Source organism: Athene noctua, chromosome 11, assembly GCF_965140245.1.
Source record: "Athene noctua chromosome 11, bAthNoc1.hap1.1, whole genome shotgun sequence".
Taxonomy (NCBI): Eukaryota; Metazoa; Chordata; class Aves; order Strigiformes; family Strigidae; genus Athene; species Athene noctua.
This window is the reverse complement of record NC_134047.1, coordinates 14,714,111-14,727,127: the sequence shown is the minus strand read 5'-3', so window position 1 is coordinate 14,727,127 and position 13,017 is coordinate 14,714,111. Positions and strand designations below refer to the sequence as shown.

At 56.8% G+C, this 13,017-nt stretch overlaps 1 protein-coding gene across 13 annotated transcripts in view; it reads left to right on the top strand.

Moving 5' to 3' along the window:
- DLG3 (discs large MAGUK scaffold protein 3) overlaps window positions 1-13,017 on the top strand; it is a 79,906-nt gene that overhangs the window by 21,749 nt on the left and 45,140 nt on the right. For 6 of the 13 annotated variants that reach the window (XM_074914882.1, XM_074914881.1, XM_074914878.1 and 3 more), the window contains exon 1: window positions 3,663-4,029. The exons of the other annotated variants lie outside the window; for them this stretch is intronic. In XM_074914882.1, the coding sequence (XP_074770983.1) occupies window positions 3,700-4,029 (330 nt within the window). In that variant the 5' untranslated portion in view covers window positions 3,663-3,699. Of the gene's footprint in view, window positions 1-3,662; window positions 4,030-13,017 lie in introns of those variants that run through there. 13 annotated transcript variants of the gene reach the window in all.

Below are 13,017 nucleotides of genomic sequence, written 5' to 3'. Positions count from 1 at the left end.
GCCAGCCAGCCCTGGCCTCCTCTTGAGCTCAGTAATGTCTCCCAAGTCCCATGCAGCATTAGGGAGCGTTGCAAGCAGGTGGCAGCAACCAGGGATTTTTTTTTTCCTTTTAATTGGGGCTAGCAGGTGGCACATGCAGTTCTCTACAAATGACTAGGAATTAAACAAGTCTCATGGCAGCTAAAATGGGACGTGCAGGTTTTCGGGAGGGGAGCTGCGAGCAGGTAGGGAAGGGCTCCATTAGAGTTGCAGTGACTGTGGCTCAAGGCCCCTCCACTTGCAGGTGGTGATGAGGCACTAACAGATAAGAGAGCTGGGGGAAGCAGTGAAGGGTTTAGATAGTGGGGCCATCCCTGAGTTTGCGAGTTGGCAAATGGAGTGGGGTGGAGGCAGCAATGCTGGCACGCCAGGGCTGGCGGCAAGGCTGGGTTCCCATGGGGGGTGCCCATTGCATGGCTGCCCCATCTGCGGGGCTGCCGGAGACCGAGCAGGGAGAGGACCAGACCTTACTTGTGGAGTATACACTCCAGCCTGCCATGGGGGGGGGAAAATCAAATTCTTCTCTTAATTGTTCACTCAGCTCCTTATTAAAGTGCTTTTCCCTAACAGGTCTTGTCCTTTGCTTTTGCACGTCCCCCCTAAATGAATGCCCATGTCCCTGCCTGCCCCCACCGCAGGACTGAGTGAAAGGAGGAGACATGTCTGGAGCAGGCCAGGTGCAAGCAGTTGGGGTTACAAACTCCTCACGTGCCCTTCCCCGCCACTCTCCTCCCACCCACGTCAGCCTCTTCCAGCTATGAGTCTCCTGCCTGACCTTGGCCCAGAGGTGGCTTTGATGAAGGCTCATGGTAGTGGAGGGCACCTCACTGGGTGGCCATGGGGCTCTGCGGGGTCCCTGCGGCTGAACCGTGCCATCCTAGGGTGGGAACTGCGATGGGAGGGAAGTTTGCAGCTGGGCTGGAACAGTAGTTAGTTATGGATGTGTTACAGGTTCCGGGCACATCTCCTTAATGAAGTGACTCAGATCTCAGAGGTGCTGCAGGGTGGGGGATAGTGGGTAGCCAAGAAGGACTTCATGTCCTTTTGCTCTCATATGGAAGACACTGGCCATCTGCCTGTTTCTACAAGGCTTATTGCTTTACTTTGACACAACAATCCTCACCTCAGCCCAGCTCCCTCCCCTCATTGCCACCTCTGCTCTCACTGCTGCAAGATGCCCTCTCTGCATCCCCCAGCCCCCTGGTCCACACAGGCTGTTGAGAAGCACAGCATCTCCCGGAGCACAGGGCTCATCAGCCCAGCATCGTCCTGCAGGGCCAGCCCCGTATGCGCTGGGAGATGGCACAAGGAGCAGTAGAAGATGTGAAGATGATCCTAATTTCTTAAAGCTTGAAGTGTAAAGTTCTCTGCTAATGCCGACACTGCATGCTTTCCTTCCATGCACACAAACACAGTTTTTCATTGATTAAAATAACTCTGAACAAGCTTGCTTTGCATGCAGGCATCCAGTCCTTCCTTGCCTTAGTGAGCTCCTGGGGTCTGCAGTGTCTTGTGACACTGAGCTCTGCAGGCTAGAAACACGTTCTTACGTGCAGCCGTTGGCTTCACCTTGCTGCATCTCTGGGTTTTTGGGCCAGTACCACAGTGCACCCAGGTCCCGTAACTGACTGTTGGTCAGCAAGAGCCACTGGGAGCAGCAGGGTGAGGCTCACCTGCAGAGCTGTTTCCAAAGGCTCAGCAGCAGCGCTGGGCCCGGCTTCTCGAGGCCAGCGTGGTGGGGACAGGCTCTCTAAACTTGCTTGTCCAGGAACGTTATGACTGTCCTAAGCTTGAAGCTGGGAAAATTTCAGTGTAATGTGTCTGAGCCACAACACTGCTCCGTGGCATTAAGCATGGAGGAGTACATGATCATAGCATCTATCCCGTGATGAAGGTAACCTAAGCAGTCCAGAGGCAATGAGTGGAGAGGACAGGCTCTGCACTGTGCAGTGGGGACCATGGGGCTTGGGGACAATGTGGATCCTGATTGTGGAGTGTCTTCTGCCCCTTCCCCTTCACTCAGAAGCAACCGTTTCACTTGACCTCTTGTGAGCAAACACTGCAGGAGCACCTGTCTGCGGTGGTCAAGCACAGAAGTAATTTTTTATTGCAGTTTAAAGAGCTAAAGAAACAAGGAGTGGGCAGGGGCATTTGTCTGACTGGCCATCACGCGCTTCCTCCTCCTCCAGCCCTGCTTGGGAACTGCGTGCACTGGCTGCGTGAGGTCAGTAGGAGCCTGCAGATCTTACAGCCTGAATTAGGGCGTTGAACCACCATGTCCTGTGGCTGAGCTTGTGGCCCCCCCTGCTTCTGTCTCATTCCTTTACCCGTGTCCTGTTGGAGCCCTGCTGCACACTTTTCATTGCTCTTCTACATATTTATGTACCATTTCTTCAGATGACTCTTCACCCACCCTAGCGTTTATTACAACCCTTAAGCATTAGGAGGCCAGGTTCAGGTTTTAACTGGTCAGATGTGGTTTTTCTGTAATGGTTTTTCTTTCTACCCTTCAATTTCTCTGGGGGACTCTTCTGAACTTCTTCCAGTCTGTCACTTCAGTGCAAAAGGTGAGGGGCTGCCCGAGCTGCACTGGGAGCAGCGCCCTTACCCTGCTGCTCCAAGAGGCATTTCTGCTCTGCTTCTGCCATCCCCTGATGGCAGCAGGTGGAAGGCCCAGCAAAGGTCCTGGGCGTTTCCACACCCCCAATGCACCCGTGGCTCTCCAGGCAATGGCAGCATCCCCAGGGCGCTGTGCTGGGGTGAGTGGTCACATTCCCAGCAAAGCAGGGTGAGAGCTGACTCGGGGGTGCAACAGGGGTGCTGCTGCCGGGCTAGAGACCGTGGTTCAGGTCTGGAAAAAAGATTTCACACTCCAGCGCGGACCACGGCTGATGCGAATGTGAACTCCAACTGGTGTCAACCACAGAGCAGGCCGGGCTGCCCACCACCGCGCTGGGGCGAGAGGAACCGAGCTGCACAGGAGCTGCCCGGTGCCTCTGGGGACGGGGCGAGGGCAGCCCCGGGGGCGGGTGAGGCCGGTGAGCGGAGCCTCGGGGAGGTGGGGGCGCAGCGCGGGCGCTCCCCCGGCCCCGCTGCTCACGGGCGGGTTTTGGACCCGTGTTGGGGGGGTAAAGGCGGCCGCGGCGCCCCCAGCCCCCCGCGCTGATCGCGGGGCGGGGCGGGGCGCGGAGGCTCCGCGGCGCGGATTGGCCGCGGGGGAGGGGGGAGGCGGGGGATGCTCCGCGCCGCCGCAGGTGCCGCGCTGCCCAGCCGCGCCGGACCGGGTTAAGCCGAGCCCAGCCGAGCCCGACCGGGCTGGGCTCCCCGATGCAGCGGAGCGGGGCGGAGCCGGTGCCCCGCGCCCCGCGCCGGGAGCGGCCCCGGGACTGAGCGGCGCTGCGAGCGATGCCGCGGCGCGTCCCCACCGAGATCACCGCGCTGTAACCCCCCTCCCGCCTCCGACCCCCCTCCCGCTCCCCCCCCCCCCCCGCCTCCTCCCCTCGGGGCCGGGGGCGCCGAGCGGGCGAGGAGGCGGCAGGCGCGCCTTGCGCGGGGCGGGGGCCGCTGCCGCCCCCCCCCTCCCCTCAGCATCCCTCCCTCCTTCCCTCCCTCCGCGCCGCCTCCCTCCCTCCCTGCCGGCTCTATGGTGTGAGGGCAGCGATGCACAAGCACCACCACTGCTGCAAGTGCCCCGAGTGCTACGAGGTGACGCGGATGGCGGCCCTGCGGCGCATGGAGCCCCCTTCCTACGGCGAGTGGCAGCACGAGCAGTACGGCTACGGCGGGTACGGCTCGCAGACCCTGCCCGCGCCCGGGGGGGCCGCGCCCGCCGCCCGTGGCAAGGCCAAGCTGGGGCCCCCCACCCGCGACCCCGCCGCGCTGAAGCCGCCGCCGCCGCCTCCACCGGGGAAGAGCGCGCCCAAGGTGAACGGGAGCGGCCCGGGCTGGTGGCCCGAGTGCACGTGTTCGAGCCGCGACTGGTACGAGCAGGTACGGGCCAGCCCCGGGGAGCGGCTCCCCGGTGCGGGATGGGATGGGACCGGCTGGGTGGATGCTGGCGGGTAACCCGGGGACAGCGGCGGGGTCGTGGCGGGGTGCAGCGTCACCCCTGGGCTGTCGCGGGCGGCCGGGGCGGATGCTGGCGGCGGTGGGGCTGGACGTTGGCGTTGTCCTGGTTGGCCATCGTCCTCGCCCAGGCTGGCAGCTGGTGTGGCTCAGGTTTGGCGTTGCCGTTGCTCGGGCTGGCTGCCGTGGTCCTGCCCAGCGTAGGAGCTCTGCATCAGAGCAGCCTCCCCGGGGCTGGGCTGGGCCAGCTGGGTCTTGCTTGGCACGAGGCGAGTGTTGGGTGCGATGATGTTTTTCGGACACCCCACCCGAGGTCCTCGGCACTTAACGATGCTGTTGCCTGAAGCCCCAGCAGTGTCAAGGTATCACCGTGCTGTGTTTGGCAGGCGTGGGGTGTGCTGCCTGCCGGGCAGCCTCGTGGGCTCGTGGTGCCGCTTGCCAGCGCTCCCAAACTGGCACCCGCTCTCCATTGAGTTGTGGTTTCCTTGCTCTGCTGCTACGTCCCTGCTCCCCGAGATTATTACGTAACCCTGCTCTGGTTGCTGGCGTGCTGTGTGCATTCTGCCCCATTTCACTGCCTCCATTTCTTCCCACACACATTCATTTTATTAGTGTTCTCCTTCAGGACCTATTCTCAGGCTGTGCCTCTCTTTCTCCCCTAAATGGAGAGACCAGTCTTATTTTGAACCCACAAGCCAGCTTAGAAAATGGTTGGATCTGTTTGCAAAGCATTAAAATGGAGGCTAGACCCTGCCTGAAAAACAATTTACCCTGCTTTAGAGAAAGGCATTTCAATTTGCTGCTTCTGCCTCTTTCATTCATTACCTTCAAACCTCACATGATTTCTTATTGATCCTTCTAATTATTATTTCAAGACACTGTAGCAGGCAGACACATGGGAATCAATGGGAAGGAATTCTCTCCTCCTTTCCCCTCAGAAAACACAACCCTCTTCTTCCCTTCCCCTGTTTTTTTTTTTTTTCTTCATTACTGTCTCAGTCTGTAGCTCTGGCTGAAATAATTAGATTCAAAGCTGATATGCTCAGATGATGCTTACAGAAAGCACCCAAAAACCCAGCCACCTTCCTATCAGCCTGGCCCTGCTTTCCGTCTCTTTTCTCTGCCACTCTGTGCATCAAAATCAGCCTCGGCTCTTTCTCTTGCCTGCTGATTCCTGGCAAGCATTCTTCCATCTTTCCTTTGCTATCTCTTTCCTTCCCTCCATCCAGAGCAGTGAGCTGGGTAGGAGCAGGGTGCTGAAGCATGTCTTCTCCCTCATTTCCACTATGAAAGGTCCGGCCCAGGGTTCCTGGTAAGACGATTGCAAACAGACTGGAAAGGAAGCGATGCCAGCTGCATTGCTGCCATGGTAGGCTGGGCAGGGGAGCCTTTCATGTTTTTGCAATGGTGGGAGAGAAATCATTGTCTCTTTGTGGTGCTGCCATGGAGCCCTGGGGTTTGGGCTGCTCTGAAAGTCCATGTCGGGAATCTCTGCTCGGCCTTAGCCTTTCTGAAGGGGAAAAAAAAAAAAAATCAGAATCTCCTCGTGGCATTGCAAGTGACAGAGGATGCTGGTGTATGATGCTATGTGAGCATAGCGGGGTCTGCATGTAGAATGACGTGTGTAGTATGTGCATTGCCTGTATCAGAGCAGGCAGGATTGCTCCCTGGTGTGTAGCAAATGTATGCAATGAGTAAAGCCTTGCCGCAAATACCTCAGCAATGCTCCCCTTCTGATCCGAGGGTGCAAAGTGCCTGGGCCGTCAGGAATCCATGTTCTTCCCAGTCCGGTGGTGTGTAGAGGGACAAAAGGTGGTAAAATGGAAACAGCTGGGTATGGCTTTTGCCCAGGCAGATGGGTTTGGCTCTGGGAGGCTGGGAGATGTTGGGCTCTGGGTAGATTTGGCCGGATGCAAAGCTGGTCTCCTTTGCAGGAGCTGAGGCAGCCTCCATGTCCTCAAGAGCCTCGGCTAGATGGGGGGGGCTACCATTTTTCAGGGCTGCCCCTTTAAATGAGCTCCCTGTCCCTGGAAGCACTTCCAGCAGCAGAGGTGGGAAAGGGTGTGCGGGCCAGGAGGCTTCCCCGAGAAAGCAGGGATCTGTTCGCCTCCTGGGGAGCCACCTCTTATTTAAGCCTTTTTTTTTCTCCCCTTGCTTCTTCACGCAAGCAGAGGAGAGCATGCACTGCCTGCGTGCGCTGGCGCGGTCGCGTGTGCAGATGCTCTGACATCGGAAACGTGCTCACGGTTGCATATGGTGGTGTATGTTCTCTGACATCATGCGTACTTGGAGACCCTGTGCGCATCTCCGCGGCATGTGAGACGTGCCCACACGTGCTGCCCAACGCACGGCATGGTCCCAACGTCAACCCACACCTCCTCCCACCTCCGGTGCCCCGTCGGTTCTCTCCTTCTGCCTCTCCCCTTCTCTAGGACACAAATTAGCTTGCTCAGGCAATGCCGGTAACTGAGAACCCCTAATCCTGACCTGAGGGAGGGAGGAAATCTCTGAGCTCTGGGTTTCTCATTTCTTTTTGCTTTGCTTTTCTTCCCCCCTCTGAGATCTGTTCCATTTCTCCTGCCTTATCTATCCATGTTCCCTGTTCATTAGTCCCCACTCCCTGCGCTTGCTGTCATTGCTGTCCTCCATTGTTCCCATCACCGTCCCTCCAGCTGGCCCTGCGTCCTCCTCGTTCCCCCTCGCTTGCTGGTGGAGAATCGAGTCCTCCCCTGCCAGACTGGGGTGAGAGGAGGACTCCCGGCTTTGGGGGAGGAATGGCAGCGCGATCCAGGGAAGCATCGCTGATGCGCAGCACTAGAGGAGCAGAGCGCTCAAACCCCTCCTCTCCCCTGCACAGTGACGCCCACGGGCTCTCAGGAGAGGAGCGCTGAGCTGCCCGGCCATGCCTGAGCCCCTTTTCCAGCACTGCCTGCGCCGCGGGTCTGGCAGCAGATGACACCTTTCCTTCCCACCGGGAAGGTCCTGCCTTGCGGCTTAGTTCACTGTAAGGTCCCTGGTGCCAGCCACGGTGGCCAGAGCAGGGCCCCCCCTGAGGCTCCCAAGGGTCTCACCAGCGTGTTCATGTGCATTTGGGGTGACTGGGGCGTGGGCACCTCCTCTCCTGGCTGGGGAAGGGGCCCAGGGCAGTGGAGATCCCTGGCATGTGGTTGGGAAGTGCCCTCTGGCACTGGGGCTGCCTCAGGTTTGCTGGCCCTGCTTGGCCAGAAATGCAGTGACCTGCTGTGCCCCCCCCTCCCCTCCTGTGACACCTTTCTCCCTCTTGGGGGGTCAGGAGGATGCAGAGGGGGATTAGAGCAGCATTGCAATGAGTCCCTGACCACCTGCAAGTGCCCGGAGCATGCTGAGCTTGTGTGGTGCCCCCCCTTCCTGACAGAGGTGTTTCATGGCCAGGCCGGTGGAGGAGGGGGACAAGTCATCCCTGCCTGTCTTCATCAGTGAGTGTTTCATTGAAGGCGGTGATTTTCCACGCACAAACGTTGCTTGTTATAGTTCCTCCCGTGCACTGGGGAATTACCTGGGTTAGGTGGGCACAGGGTGACATATTGTGGTGGAAGCAGCAGCCTTTGCCAACCCTGCAGATGCTGATGGATCTGGGGCTCCTGGCTCTTGGGGCATAAGTGGCAGGGGGATGAAAGAACCCTGGGGAGGTCATGGGGGTCTGGGCTGGGTTTCTGAGCAATGGGCAGGCATGGCTGGTAGGAAGGAGGGAGACCACCGAGGGGGCCGGCGGGAAGCCAAATGCAGGTTGCTTCGTGGGAAATGGCTGAAGCCCCAGATGTTCCTTGGGGAGGTGCGAGGGAGGGTGAGAGGAACAGGGTGCTGGGGACACGGAGGCAGTGGAGGTGGTGAGGTTGGCAGGGTGATGTTGCTATGGCTACTTCTGTGCTATTCATAGAAGAAATTAGCTAAATCTTTGCACTGAAAGGTGGAGGAGGAGAGAGGAGGAAGGCGTTCTCTGCGTTTGGAGGGAAGAAGCCAAAACAGGAAGGGGGTGAAGTTTTCCTCCTTTGCTCTGTGCCTGTGTCATGGAGGGGGATTTAGGGGAAGCACAGCTGCCTGACCTGCCCAGCACTGACAGGGCATGGTAGGATGCGGGCAGAGAGGAGCCGCCCCATGGGAGAGCTCCCCCGCAGAGCATCCGCACACAGCCCCGCGTGGCAGGACGAGCTCTGCATCGTGCCAGGAGCACAGGAGACATCCTTTTAATTAAAGACAGCCAATCTGTGAAAGGTATTTTTGGCAACCTAAATGTAGATACAGCTGTAGTGAAACTTGCCCTTCGCGTCTGGCTCCGTCACTGAACGCAGTGCTTGTCTGTTCCTGACCCCGTCTGTCTGCTTGGCCCCTGCTCTGCAGGCGCTGGTGGTCCCCCTGCCCTCCCTCCAGCTCCAGCGTATCCTTCCGCCAGCCGGAGTCCCAGGAGGGTCTTCCCTCTCCACCACTCCTCATCACACTCCACTCCCTCGTTGTGAGAGTTTGATTCCCATCCCACAGACCTGTTTGTCACCTCCTCACTCACGATGTGTAAATCTGCGTGTCTGTTCCTAATATATCTTCTTCCATCTGATTTCACCTCTCAGCTTGTTTCTTGGGCATCTCCGTCTGGTGATCCTGCTGTCATCACCCAGTTGAGCTGCTATAACCAGGCGCTAAGCTGCTCTCCTTCCCCCAAACCCAGCCTCACACCCGCCCTCGGCCCCTTGCCCCATGTGCTTGGGAGGCAGCTGGTGTTTCTGATGGTCTTGACCTTCATTTCCTGCTGCCCAGCTGGAAACAAGGCCCAGTTAATGCTTTATAAAGTCATTCCCCCTCTCTGTGTGTCTCCTGGGAAAAGTTATGCCTTAACACCCAGATACTGGCTGAGCCATTTCCTCTTGCCCACCCTAGAGCATCATATGTCCTGCCGTCACCCATCCCCTGGACAGGGCTGAGGAGGGTCAGCTGTTCTTAGTGCTCCTTCGCAAAATGTACCGAGTTGATTTAGGAGCAAACAGCTGAGGACATTTGCCTCCCTGGTTTCTTTATTCACCTGTAAGATTTTTTTCCCTGCTTCCTTTGAGCACACGAATCCCTCAGACAGGGGCTGTGCACTTGTGCTTGCTGACCCTTCTGATACATCCCATTAATATGGTAAGGAATAATGTTGGAATTAGAGAGGGAAACTGAAGGACTGAGTTTAGCTCCTCTCCTGCCAGATTACCAACCACTGCCTGCCAGCCAGCCCAGATGTGCAGACTGCAGCCCTGGAGGTGCACCCCACTGCTGATTTTGGGGTGTTGAGCTGCCAGAGGGGCCCTGGGAGTAGCACAGGGAGAGTCACTAAAGCTGGCATCCAAACTGGCTGTAGTAGAGATGTAGCCGCTGTTGTAAAGGCAGTGTCTGAAGTCACACAGGTGGGAGAGACCCGATCAGTGCTACATGTGGAAGAAGAGGAAGGTACCCACCAAAAATGGGAGGATGAGGCCTGCCACATTGCCAGAGGAGGAGAGCGCATTGGTGAGGCAGCTAGGGCCAGGCATGGGCAGGTTTCAGCGGGGGTGTAGCCAATGTGAAGGACGTGGCTCCTCGTGAAGAACCTGGGGGTGGTGGGAAGACCTTCAGCCTCCACCACGGCAGCACTTGCCCTTGCCCTGGCTGGAGGGATGCTCCCCGAGCCCCCATGGCTGCACTTTCCATCTGGCTCTTCCCCCATGGTTTTGGGTGTTATATGGCTGGGACCTGCCTGAGCTCAGCCCTGACCAGTGCCAGGGACTCGGCAGGGATCTGCCAGTCGTCCTCAGGGTGTGCTCGAGGGAGGAAGGTCCCAGAGGGGGTTGTCTGAGAGGGAAACCCAGGGGACGGCTGTACCAGAGGTCCCATCTGGGTACCCTGGGTGTGGAGGTGGGTGAGGGGTGGAAGCAAAGCAGAAGCTGTTGCCATCCCTGGAGAGTCGCCTTGTTTGAGTAAGCCCCTCGGCGTGTTGTATGCTGTGATGGGAGGAGAGGAGCTTCTGCTCCTTCCTTAGCTGTGAATGCTCATTTAGAGAGAGGAAGTCATTAAGACTAATCAGGTCATAATCAGCTGTGGCTGTGGCCGTGTGCTGGGCACCTGTGGTGCACAGCCCCATGTGGGATGCTCTCCAAGGGGACCATGGCCTCTGGATTCCGGGGAAGAGCAGATCCAGCACTGGTCTGTGCTGGGGCACGAGGAGCTCGGTGTGGTTGGGGTGGGGGGCTCTGCCTGCCATCCCAAACCCTGTGTGCTGGCGGGAGGGATGGTTCATCTCCAGCTCAGCATCGCAGCTGTGATGGGGGTATAGCCCTTGCTGTAAGGTCATGCCAGTGCTGCGGGTGCAGTGGGCTGTGTTTAATGCTCACAGCTGGTTTTAACACATGCAGAGATGGGATGATACGGGGATCCCTCAAAGGCCCTCGCTGCAAATCCAACAATATGCTGTGAGCATACATCAGGAGCTTGGAGATGAAAACTTTTAATACAGCATTTAACAAGTTCAGAATACCTGCATTTGAAATTAAGTTCACAGTTTAGTCTGCAGAAGCTCACGTGGATGGGGCTTGCTGAAGGACTGCTCAGAGGATGTAATTATTTTGGGGGACTCAGGGTGGGCACCTGAGCACCTGGGACCAGGCCCTCAATACCCTTTTTTTCACTTTTGTGTTAGCTGGAATTTAGTCTGAGGCTCTGTCGATGGACCTTGGTTTGCTTTTGTCCCACAGAAACATGTTTCTGAACACTTTATAACTAGGTGTGCACTAAAACTCACTGAAGAGAAGCAAACAGGATATTTGAATCCCAGGGACCAAAGAAATCTTTATTTTAACTCTGTCCCTTATTCACTCTTTTTTTTTTTTTTTTGGTCCCTGTACATATCTATTTATTTGAGAGGGAGGAAAAAAGCACGTGAATCTTTTAGATGATAATAACTTCTTGTGGAAAAAGGAATTGAGTCAATTTTATTTGGTATCGCCAGGTCAGAGGGAAGCTATTGGATCCCAGCACCTCTGCAAATTGGGTCACTTATTTTAGCGGGCTGAGCCTGGAACAGGATGTCTAACTTTCAAGTATGAACACGCTGGCCTTAATGGTTTCTAAATGGAAACTTAGACTCCACAGAGCTTCTGTTTGGGGAAGCTTTCTTCCTTCCCTGCTGAGTGAAGGCTTTTTCCAGTCCCTATTTAAGCTTACTCTTTAAAAAAAAAAAAAAAAAAGGAACCAAAACAAAGATTAAACCCACAGTAGCTGCTTGTGTTCGTGTTACACTTTGGGCACTTCAGCAGCTTTGCCAAAGATCCTTGTGACCAGGGACCTTTCAAGTCCTGTGTTCCCCGTTTCCGGATGGCCACGGCGCTTTGAGCCGGAGCCGAGGCGCAGCTGTGGGGCAGGGGCTCTGCTGCCATGACCCCAGAGCTTGCTCACGCCACCAAAACAGTCCAGCTCTGGTGTCTCCCAGAGGCAGCCTGGAGAGGAGGGCTGCTCTTGCCTGTGGGCCACCATTCTGGCTGGGAGCAAAGTGTGAGGGCAAGGGCAGCAGCTGGTGCCTGGCTAGCCAGGACTGACACAGGGGTGTCTGGGCACCTGCAAGCTCCGTAGTCGACCCTGGCATCATTTCCAGCATTGTTTATGCCAGATTTTGAGCTGTGCAGGAGGGCATGGGGTCAGGCTCAGCCTGTCACTCCCCTTCATGCAGGAACACTGTTGGGTAGTGTATGCCTCCCCCTGCCCAGACACTGTCAGGCAACAGGTTGCTCTTGCAAAGAGTGAGGAAAAAGTGCAGAAAGAGTTATTTTGTCCAGCCTGGTTAAAAGGAAGGGAGACTCATCTCTGGCCATGAAATTCTTCATCCTCCAGATGTTTCCAGCCTCCATTTTCTTTTGCTCCCTTTCCTTGTTCCACCCCATGGGAGCCCTGAGGGATGCAACTCTCCCTCAGGGCTCTGCAGCCCTCTGATGCTCCCAAGCACCCTCAGTTCTGGCCACTGTGTAAAGAGTTTGTGAAGGCAAAAAGAGGTGAGCACAGGGACCCCCCCTGTGAGAGGGGGGCTGGCCTCTGGCAGCAGTGTGGTACCTCTCCCCTTGAGAAGGGCTAGGAGGGCCAAAGCATGGATGATGGATTTGATCATCCATTGAGATGCAGGAAAAGCCCTACATCTCGTGGGCCAGCTGGGAACAAGGTCTGGTATGTGCTGTGCATCATTTCTTAACATGACATCTGTGAGGTGACTTTTCTGAGCATGGTGAAAGCTGAGGGGGTCAGTAGGCATGCAGGTAGCAGGGAGGGAGTTAGAGCAGCCTAGAGTGGTGGTGCCAGCACCGCCAGGCTCATCCCCTCCCTCACCTCAAGCACAGGGAGCCTCAGGAGCAGGTTTCTGTCCTGCCTCAACCTCAGAAGTACCCACAGTTTGCTGTGGAGGAGTTGCATCATCTCAGGTACTTTGGGAGGTGATGTTTTTGGCAGCTAAGTGTTGGGCTCTGGATTGGTGCAGCAGGCAGCCCCAGCATTGGGAAAAGCAGCGTCTGTGCGAAGGGCAGGGAAGTCTGGCGCGAAGCAGATGAACGTGTCGGTGTTTATCAGGGTGAGTGGTGGTGAGCGTGGGCTTGCCATGTGTGCTGTGCCGGCAGGACCTGGGCTTGCTCCTGTGAAATTAATTCATTAGCTTGGTGCGAACCTGCTCCCCCCAGCAGCAAGAACCTGTCGGTGCCCAGGCATCCCGCAGCTGACCCCGCTGCCGTGGTGGCATCACACTGCTCCTCGGCATCCCTGAGCCGGTACCTGCATCTTCACAGCTAGCTGGGGTCCTGCCACAGAGCAGCTGCTTTCATAACTATAAATGCACAGCTTTCTCCATGGTTTAACACCCTTAAAAAAGAAAAAACAAACAAAAGCAGATGGAGC